The sequence below is a fragment of the Chaetura pelagica genome, unplaced genomic scaffold, assembly GCF_000747805.2.
Source record: "Chaetura pelagica isolate M959 unplaced genomic scaffold, ChaPel_1.0 scaffold171, whole genome shotgun sequence".
Classification (NCBI taxonomy): domain Eukaryota; kingdom Metazoa; phylum Chordata; class Aves; order Apodiformes; family Apodidae; genus Chaetura; species Chaetura pelagica.
This window is the reverse complement of record NW_009952066.1, coordinates 3,238,668-3,248,955: the sequence shown is the minus strand read 5'-3', so window position 1 is coordinate 3,248,955 and position 10,288 is coordinate 3,238,668. Positions and strand designations below refer to the sequence as shown.

At 40.3% G+C, this 10,288-nt stretch overlaps 3 protein-coding genes across 3 annotated transcripts in view; 1 reads left to right on the top strand and 2 right to left on the bottom strand.

Moving 5' to 3' along the window:
• Positions 1-2,726, bottom strand: part of RWDD1 (RWD domain containing 1) — a 13,241-nt gene extending 10,515 nt beyond the window's left edge. The window contains exon 1 of the mRNA XM_010005185.1: positions 2,685-2,726. Within this exon, the coding sequence (XP_010003487.1) occupies positions 2,685-2,726 (42 nt within the window). The remainder of the gene's footprint in view (positions 1-2,684) is intronic.
• Positions 2,727-2,948: 222 nt separating this feature from the next.
• On the bottom strand, positions 2,949-4,746 carry FAM26D (family with sequence similarity 26, member D). The gene is made up of 2 exons (XM_010005173.1): positions 4,189-4,746; positions 2,949-3,395 (listed from the first exon to the last, which is right to left on the bottom strand). The coding sequence occupies exons 1-2, from the start codon at positions 4,744-4,746 to the stop codon at positions 2,949-2,951; spliced, it is 1,005 nt and encodes a 334-aa protein (XP_010003475.1).
• Positions 4,747-9,959: 5,213 nt separating this feature from the next.
• The window catches only part of TRAPPC3L (trafficking protein particle complex 3-like), a 16,993-nt gene continuing 16,664 nt past the window's right edge, over positions 9,960-10,288 (top strand). Inside the window, exon 1 of the mRNA XM_010004807.1 lies at positions 9,960-10,001. Within this exon, the coding sequence (XP_010003109.1) occupies positions 9,960-10,001 (42 nt within the window). The remainder of the gene's footprint in view (positions 10,002-10,288) is intronic.

The following is a 10,288-nucleotide window of genomic DNA, read 5'->3' as shown; positions in this document are numbered from 1 at the left end:
TCTAGGCCGCGGGGAGGCGGGGCCTGGGGAGGCCGTGGTGGGAGTGCAGAGAGCGATCTTCGCAGGGAGCGGTGGAGAGCCGTGATGTCGGGCTCGGAGGTTCTTGTGTTGGCCTCTGGGCGTTCCTCTCCGCGGGCGGAACGGGCCGGGGTGCGTTCGCCAGCCGCTCGCACCGGACGTGCTCAAAAAACCTTCGGCACGGGCACCGCGTCTGCCCGGGATTCCGCCCCGGGAATGGCGTGGGAATAGCGTTGTTCTGAATAGGTGAGGTAGCTGTGATTGAGGCCTCCGAAGGCCTGCAGGCCTCAGGGTCGCCATCGGGAGCGCGTTCGGTCTGGGCTGGTCGTCACTGCTGGTCACGATGTCTTTGAAAATGTGTAGAGATCAACAGACCGGCTGGGATTCATTCACGTCTGATGCTGCAGGAATAGCATAAGGGCACCGTAGGAGCAGCTGAATGACGCTTCTACACGAAATGGGAAGTTCATTTAATGCAGCTGGAAAAATGAGCTGGTGGAAGAGCTTGGAGTTAAAAAGCACCTCTAGGCATTCCAGGAAGCGTTCACAGTGGTTGGAGAAGTCCTGTCGCATGGGCAGCATCATGGTGGAAGTGCATGGTGTAGTCATCAAGGCTAGTGATAGAGGGAGCTCCTGTACTGGGGGGTTCCCCACAAGGAGGAATTTGAGGCTGTTGAGGGTTAAAAACCAGCAGACCTTGAATGGGTACTTGGTCCGTAGAGTGATTTTAAGGTGCATCAGTTTCCTGGGCTTATGGCCAGCACTTTTCCCTCAGATGCATTTTATGAGCTCAGGGTTTCCAGAAAACTTGTGCTGCAGACATAAACAGCATAATTTTCACTTCAAGTGAGCAAGCTGCAATTTTAAATTGATTTTGAGCAAGATGACTCAGGTTTTAGCAGGCAGTTAGACCACTCAGTGCCCACTCACCGATTTTCCTGTAATCATGAATTTTTTTGAAAGCTGTGCCTTGGCTACCAATCCGTGACATGATTTAGGGAGCAAAGGAAAATACACCAAATCACTTATAACACTACAGCAGTATCTAGTAGCATGGGTTAATTAAGCTATCAGGGTGATAGTCTGTTTGTGTATTGGCAGGCCAACTTCATGGTGATGGATACAGCTAGTTCTTCCATTTAATATTTTAAATTATAAACTTTAAAAAATCACAACACAGGACAAATAGCAATTGATACAAAAATGAAGAAGCATGAAGTTTAATTTGAGGTTAGTTTAGCAAGAAGTTCAAAGATTTCACAGCTCACAGTTTCTTTCAAGTTCAAATATTACATCATTTTATAATGGTACTGTAAAACAAAGTGGATAGAACCCATATGGAATAAAGACAGCAGATAGGTTTTCATCATTTGGATCCAGACATCAACATAGGGTGTTTTTTTCTTTCCAAAATGTTCAGACACACAAATAAGTCGCACATATTCCAGATTACACAGTAGCCCATCTTAAATAAACATAACCATTTTAAAGTAAAATTAGATTACATTTACTAGCAAAGGTATTTTCCTTCCTAAGAAGTAAATATAAACAGTGCAGTTTTGTTACCTGAAGGTTTAGAATTCAGATGAAATACATAAGAGAATTTGCAATCATTTCTTAGTGATATAAGATACACGTCATTGTCCAGTTTTTCAGCACATAAATGTTTTGCATTTGCTAAAGTGCTTGCTTTTTTTTAGAAGTTTAAATCATCACACATATTTACCAAGATCCACAATTTAACCTACTTCTGGTTCCTGCATTGTCTAGTTACATATATGTAACATAATTTCGGTTTTCCACTTCAGCACTCGGGTCATCTATTAACAGCAGATAACATCCTGTAATCTGGCATATGGGTTTGTAGCACACATACGGACCCGGCAAGACAATACAGGAGGCATTAGGAAAGCTGTGGTATGCACTTTTCCCCCCCCCCTCCCCCGAGAGTAGGAAATGTGTGCATGGAGTTAGAAGGGAGATGAGTTGTAGTAACATCACATCATGCCACAGTGAATTAATGCAAAAACATCATTAAGCCTACTTTAACTAAATTCAGTAGTTTTAAATCACAGTAATATTTATAGGCATAGTAATATGACTGAAGTGTACGTTTTTCACAGGCAAAGCAAACCTCACTGCACAGAGTAGAATTTGTTTCCCATTCAGATTTGCTATTTGTACAGTAGGCAAGTACACACTTCAAAATCTCTCAACTGTCCGTATCTAAAAGAAATAGGAGACTGATTTTGCTAGTGCTTTCAACCAAAATACATTTAAAAATCTTTCACATATAAAGTTTCTTCATACAGCTGGAGCCCTCCATCCTGTGTCTCTCAGTGGAAGTTTTATCTCTTTACCAGAATTAAAAGTTCTCTTATCACTGTATCTAGACCTAGCCTTTGCTGCTGAAGTTTCCCTGTACATTTCTTCAGTGCTGCCATAGCTACAGATTGAGCTTGTAGTTAGCTCAGTGTATTCTATTCAAGGTAATATAAGGGTAAAAGAAAGTGTGGAGAAAGTGTGGAAGAGGAGAAATTAGGTATTTCTGCCATTGTTCACCAAGACAAAGTTGGATATGTGCTTTTACTCTGTACTGAATGGACCAACTCACAGGATCCAAAGTCTAGCTATTGATTTTTAAAGACTGTTACAGTGGGAGGAAAGAAAGCATCCGGGAATAACTTTCTCTCCCAGTACATACTCATCCTATTAGCACAAGTATTGGAGAGCAGAGTGGTGCAGCTTGAAACAGCCCACCCCAACCTAGATATAGACCATCACATCCCACAGAAGTCAGATGCCATCAGGAAGGGCATCTGTAAGCATGTGCTGAAGAACTACATTATCAGGATGTACTCGCCCACATACTTTAAATAGCAATACAATAAGGCCTCAAAGTTCCAGAGCAGCTCAGAGCTAATGTGGAGCTAGACACATTCCTGCTTTGCTGCAGGGTGTTGCTGGGGGCTTGGACCCTCGGACCTGATGAAAGAGTCTTCGTCAGTCTTCAGGAATTTTCCATTTGCAGACTCCTTGAGTGCCCAGTCATGGAGAAGGCTGTAGTCATAGTGCTCGTCATCCACTTGTTTTAGAAAGGCCAGTCCAGAAATGGCTTGCCATTCCCTGAGAGATGGGATACGGATTTCCTTTACATTTTTGCTCCCTGGGACAAAGCCAAAGAACTTCTTTACATGCTGCATGGCATAGAGCCTGGAGTGCTCCTCTGTTGCTTCATCAAAGAGCTCGTGCTCATTATCGACATAGCTGCTCCAGTATCTGAAATGTAGAAAGCTGAGTGGGGAGAGACAGCTTGCCAGGCAGTAGGACAGGAAGACAGTGATGACTACCACAGCAATGACAAGCCAGCCAGCCACCTTACAAAGGGAAAAAAACCCAAACTGTTACAGCTGAAAATACAGTGGTAGCTTCTGAGCATCAGAAAATCCACATGATTATCTTTACTTGCTTTCCCTGAATAATAAGGTAAACCACATATAAGCCTAGTTGCCATCAAACCCAATCCCTGCCCACTGGAAGTAGCCATGTAGTGAAGTAATTTATTTCTGTAAAGTTCAAGAAAATTCTGTTGTATAATTTAAGCATTTTGCCTCCACAGCTATTATTGTGAGAAGTCATATGATTCCTAGCCTATATCAGCTTCTAGCCTGTTTAAAATCAGATTTCTCTGAAGTTGCACCTTAATGCTCCCCCTAATATTTACCCAGTATGTAAGCTTTTAAAATTCAGTCTGGTCTAAAAACAAGACTTTTATTTAGTTCACCTGGAGCTCTTACAACTTAATCACGCATTTCTTAAGCTTGAGTAAAGAAACTTCATACCCTCCTTGGTTCTTTAACTTCCAATTGTCTTACTTGATAGTACTATCCAAGATAGCATGCAGGGAAGAATATATCCTCTAGTATCAGGTAGCAATCAGGGCAACCACAGATAGCAATTTATATACCTAAAGTTCAGTTCCACTTAGAGGAGCAAAGCAGACTTCAAAACACATAGAGATTTGGCTCTAGCAGGCTTCAAAACACACAGAAATTTGTCACTCAAAGCAAAAGATACTGATTTTGTTTAATGCTAACACTTTGCCTGCTGAATTCACTCTAGTTCTCATCATTAGATGCACAGGCAACAGAAGCAACATAAGTTACTCACTTGTGACTGGTATCGGAGTAGGATAATCACTTCATCTCTTGCCCGGGTCAGCTCCAAAGGAACTAACTGACTGCATGGAAATGCAGCCAATATTTTTCTGTGTTCACTAGCAGTAACATTAAGGTTAACTCCATAGTAATGCACAGGCACATACTCACTGACAGCACAGACATAATATGAGCCATTTATCAGGGTGACTGCTAGCCATGTTACTGGAGCAACCAGTGCTCTCCCAGTGATGCTGCACAAGACGAAGCAGATCAGTTTGCATTGCAGCAACCGGTTAGGCGTAGTCTCTTCCCAAAGAGGAGAACTTTTGCCTGTAACCAGCCTCCAAGTCTGGTTATTCAGGGCATAGCCAACAATCAGAAGGATCAGCGCAGGAACTCCTAGGAAGGCCAGCCCATAAAAAAGGTTCTGCCCAACATGACAGGGACAGCTAAATGTAAAAAAAGAGAAAAGTTGCTGCCCACCAATTGTCAACATTGCAATTAGAGCATTAGCAATAATAACCTCTTTGCCTTTTAGAAACATTAACCACTTCGGAAGGAAAGTCATTTTAAATATTATTCTTTACCAGATGCTTTTGCTTTAAGTCAATACTAGCTTTTAAGTAAGGTTAGTGGCAGACTAGAACAAACTCAAACAGCTTAAAAACCAAGACAAAACCCAAAAAACCCTCCTAGTCTTCTCCTACTAATTTTTGATGCTACCCCATGACAGCTAGAAGCTTGTTTGCTAGCTTTAAATATACTTGAAGACATCCAATTATGTGCTTTAATTGATTCAATAATTTATCTCAGTGGTTCTGCAACATTTAGCTTTTAGGCAATTGTGAGCTCTGCCAGCCCCTTGCTAATTGCCTGAAACAAACACTAAATTCTTCCTGCCTTTTGGATGACATGCAATGCTATCAAACTGATAACCACTCCTGTCAGGGTTAATTGACAAGCTGTTTGCTAATCAATGGCAATTAACAGAAGTATGGAGTGGGATTAGAAAAAGGAAAGAGAATAGAGATCTTCCAGCTATTCTTCATTAAAAAAAAACAACCCAACGAAAGCCCTGTTGAGTGGACCGATTATAAAAAATCAAGTATTTAATACTTCAAATGCTTCCACATTAAAATAAAACCAGAAAAGATTCCAAGGTTTGGAATCCAAATTCTGTCCATATTTCAGGTCAGTTCTGGTTCTGAAGCAATTTGCTCTCCCAACACTGGAGTCTGAGATGTAGTTAGCTGCTGGACCATAAGCATTTTGGTGTTTCACCTGTAGGTGGCAAGAAGCTAGCATGTCTCTTTTCCTGGCAGTGCTGAATGTTTCCTTTGGGAAGTTGTGGGGTTTTTTGGTAGCGTGTAACCTGCTATTCACTTGACTCAGTGTCAAGCCAGCTTCAGTTCTGCTCATGGTAACAGCTGGTGTTTATCTTGCCTGCTTGTGACAACAAGTTTCCAGATTTTCTGTAAGTATCTTCAGTCCCATTCTGTGAACAGAGGTAGGGAGAAATTTTCCAGGTAAGCATTTCCAGAAACAGTTTCTGAGTATTGGGATGTATGATCTGGGCTCAAATCAAGCCTTAAACAAAAGTTAATTTAAAATATTTGACCCATGATGATTATCTCTGGGTGGCACTTTGGTCACACTACCTGGTATTTCTATACAGGGCATACCCTAGGTAAATCTGAATATGCAAATACTTGTGTTTAAGTTCTGAGAGGTTGAACTGCCCAAAGTACAGACATGTTATCCAAGAACAGATAAAAAATAGCCAGAAAGTCAATGAAAAAAAAATTTATTTCCCATTATAGATGGCTATCTACAGCAGGTGTGGACTTTTATGCATGATATAATAATGTCTTACTGCACAGGTTCTTCTCTACCTGGACTTGATTATCTTAAAGGTCTTTTTCAGCCTTGGTGATTCTATGATTCCCCTTATAGAGAGGTTTGCTAATAGTAACCTACAGCTCAAAAAGTAGTTTTAGTGCCCGTGGTATCTGCTTAGACAGCAGACACACTCTATCAGTTGTTACATATATGGATGGCATGTTAAACATAATCTTGCCTGTTTGCTAGGCAAGACCTTGTTCCTCCAGTGCCCTGTCAGTGTAGACACCTGCTTGTCTCATCCCCAGTCATAATCTGTGAATGAGGTCCTTGCTGGTAACCGGTTCTCAAAACTATGTGACACCAATACACAAAGTTAAAAGCAATGGAAAAACATGCTGAAACAGGCACTAACACTTTGCCACAGCTTTTCTGGAAGCTGTTGTTCTTGGTTGGTTGGGCAGAGTAGTAACACAACAAAATCCCAGTGCTGCTTGAACACAGTAATTTTGAAGCTTCATTTTCTTTCAGTATCATAGGTTTTTCAAGATTTTTTTTATTATTTTTTTTTTGGTACTTGTTGCCTTATATTTTGAAGACGATTACCTACTTTAAATTCAGTGGAATAAACCCATCAGGCTACTACAGAATTATTTTGAAGATGTGTTTTCTAAAAGTCTCCCATTATGCCTCAGTTCATTTTAAAATCTCCAATGAATTGCTGCTGAGCTTTCTTTGGGAATCCATGTCTTACTTTGTTTATAAGGGAGGAAGGCTTTCCCAAGGATCACTTATTTACTCAAGAAACACGTTAAAATTGAAACTGAAGAGATGTACTACACTGAAATATTCATAGTCATCCTAAGGCTGTCGAATGAAGCAATTTATACAATCAATACAACAACTTTGTACTGCTGCATTGTCACTTCTTTGGCATTTGCTTTCATGCTGTGCTGTAAATAATCCTGCTGGGTCATCCCATTATGGAACAAATTACTGAGTTAGATCCAATTAAGTGCTTGGGTGGCACATGAAACTTTTAAGTACCCACCTTTGCAGAGGAGCCCAGAGTCCTGAGTTAGACATTTAGGCTTTTTATCTGACACCCGGGAAGAGTTAGGACTGAATGCAATCCAAAATATCTCTACCTACAGGGACAGCCAGCTCACATCTGAGGCAGAGATGCTTATAGCTGACGGCTGAGGCAAATAGTGGCCAAACCTTCGCCACTATTTTGGTTGTCGTTTTACAGGGCTCTGTCAGCTTGAATTCACTGTCAGGAACCTCATTTAAAAGAATAAGTGATTTATTTATTTTTTTTAAGAACTGAGAGTCATTTTCTGTTTAAATATTCTTATTGGAAGATATATTATACCTTCTGATACTCCCATACACAAGTAAGCAGTTTTTTATTCTCTTGTTTGCTTTTTACTGAAAGAAAGCAGCCACAGCAGAAGGGAGAGATTGCTTTAAGTTCCTTTCTCCACCTGATCTAGTCAAAACTTGTGCTCTCTTCTCTTTCTCCCAATAGCTCAGTTATTATTAGTGATGTGATGTGACTGTGGTGGGAAGAAGCTGTATTCTCCAGCTTTCCTCCCATAGTTTTACTAACTACACTTAGTTCTCCACCCCCAAGAGGGTTTTAGCATTTATAGAATCAGCAAAAGATTGGGATTTTGTCATCTTAATTCCCAGGAAAAGGTAGAGAAAAAGAGAAAGATGGTATTCTCTTTTCCATCTGAAGGTTGCTTCCTGTAAAGTTTGGAGTTGGAGACTGAACCCTGGTCTCTCTGGTCCTGCACAAGTGTTTTCATCACTGCATCGGCAGTCAAAAGGCTGACATTCTATGCCTTCTGTAGCTGCGTTTTGAGTTATATTTTTGCATGGATGTCAAGATGTCAACAGGTGCCAGAATGTGCCCATCTCTTCTTTTTTTTTTTTTTTCTTTTCACAAAGCTGCAAGTCTGATGACAGTTAAGAAGGTGGATTTGTTCTGGTCCTAAAGGTGTGGTTGCAGTCCATCATTTACTTGTTTCCCCCACTGGAGCCACTGAATCCCCAGTTTATTTGGACACAGCATTTAAGCTTCATTTTCTCAATCCTGTGCAAACCTTTCAAAATGTAGTACATTATACCAAATGCATCATATTATATGTGTGAATTCACATGTGTACATATGTGCACTTTTGTATTTTCCAAACAATTATGCATTCTCACCACTTTCTGGTCCAGAGTGTACCTTATTTGTAGTAGTATTAATAATGCAGGCTGAAGTAATTAATCCATATATTCAAAACTGGATAAATAAAACAGTGCTCATTTATGGGTAGCTTTAAGTGCTTTGTGAAGGTTTCACTGCAGTTAAATTACGCTAATGATAATGAGCTGGTTTTTAAAATGCAGTGCAGTACACTTTCTTATGGAATATGGGATGACTTTTGCAATGAGAGGTATATTTGCTGCTTGTCGCCAGCTGGAGACAATCTGATAAGCAAAGCCTTTTCAGACTCAATTTAGAAATGCAAGTCACTATCTAGAGAATTGTAATGCCTGGCTTTGATAATTTATTTACATTTAGATATGGGAAGTACCTACAATAATTGTGCTTTTAAAATGGAGTCAGATTTTACAGGGCCAGAAAAGTGCCTAGAAAAAAAATGTATGAGGCTTATTATTTGGTAAAGTTTTCAACACCAACTGGTTCTGTGTAAAATGAAAGCTGTGAGGATTACTATGTTTTCCATAGGAAAAGCCTAAAATCCTTTTATCCTATTTTTTGTTGTTGTTGTTGTTGTTGAATTGTATCATAACTTTGAACTACCGTTTTTTAAAGTAAATTAATCCTTCTTATCCCAAATTAATCACATCTGCTGCTTTCTGTGTATCTGGAGTAGTAAATACCTGTAATTTTACTCTAGCACCAAATCTATTAATTAATTGAAATTTAATAATATGGCATTCAGATGAGGCCATGTATTTTTACTTCCTTTCCTGAGATAACTCAGTGGATATATATGAGGAGGTAAGTCTTAGAAGGAAGGACAGCTACTCGATTAATTTCTAAATTTACGGGTGATCATGGTCTAAATTTATTGCAAATCTAAACTAACAGAATAGGGTGAATTTCCCTCAGGAGAAAACAGAAAATATAAGCTTCCTGGGTCTTCCTTGGATGGAACAGGGGTGTTTGCAAATAAGGGTTATAATAGGTTAAGAATGACAGAAGGTCCGCTAGAAACATCATTAATGAACGTGCCATTTGCACAAGCTGGCAGCTGTAGCAGGTACACAATTTATTCCCCAGGGTGCCTGGGTGTTCTAGATCTGTCCTGCCAGCTTTGCAGAAATATGTTGGTAGTAGAGCCTTGTAACACATACGGCTCCTGCTTCAGCAGACATTAACTCACCAGGCTAAAGCAGTGACAGATGACAGAAGTATATTGCTCCTTCAAGTTGAAAATGATCAATTTTTAATTACCTTGTGCAGCAATATATCTCGATTCTGTTTTCATTCTTGAGAGAGGAAGCTTTTGTTAACTCTCCAAGCACCAAAACCTGACACAAACAGCAGAATGGATTTTCTATCCCTGAAAATATAAGACCTGTGAGTCTCTTGGGGCTGTTTGGTTTGGCTTCCCATGGCTGATTGCTGTGTGTTTTATTACAAATCCTTCTTATGGAGGGAGTGGTTATTTATGTTGTGTACAGGGGGAGATCTGTTGCCAGTCAAGTGCCTCCCAAAGGGCTAGTACACGTAGAGAATAGGAGGAGCATCAGCAGCATTACAGATTGCAGCAAACACATTCCATGCAAAAGGCAGAAGAGCAGGAAGGAGAAATTTTGGTGAAGGGAAAGAAGAAACACAGTGATTGAGAGAAAACCATGCTGCTTGAGGAAGAAAAGACATAAACTGACAAGTACATCAGGCGTTGCACACGCAACATGTCTCAACCACCAGGAAGAAAGCAGGAGAACCACAAAATAGTAAGACATTTTTGTAATGTGTGATTAAAATTGTGCATGGAGTAAGAACAAGCTATTATTTTATTGATGTGTTTTATACAGTAAAATTTCTGAATAGCCTGAAAGTACTGAAAAGATGGGGATGAGTCTGCCAGTTTGAGAGCAGGGGCACTGGCAGCATTTATGGCTACAGTGGGACCTCCTTGTGAGTTGCCAGCAAGCTGCCAGCTATTAAGTAGTGATAATTTTCATTCTGTCCTACTGTCAACATGAATCTTTGAGGCCAAAGTTGTGTTCTTGCTGTAGGG

What these genes read in the sequence shown, in the direction of transcription:
- FAM26D (XM_010005173.1), bottom strand. Translation starts at nt 4,746, where the DNA reads ATGACTTTCCTTCCGAAGTGGTTAATGTTTCTAAAAGGCAAAGAGGTT. An exon ending in TACTCCGATACCAGTCACAA is followed by an intron (nt 3,396 to 4,188) that starts GTGAGTAACTTA and finishes TCCCTTTGTAAG; the next exon opens with GTGGCTGGCTGGCTTGTCAT.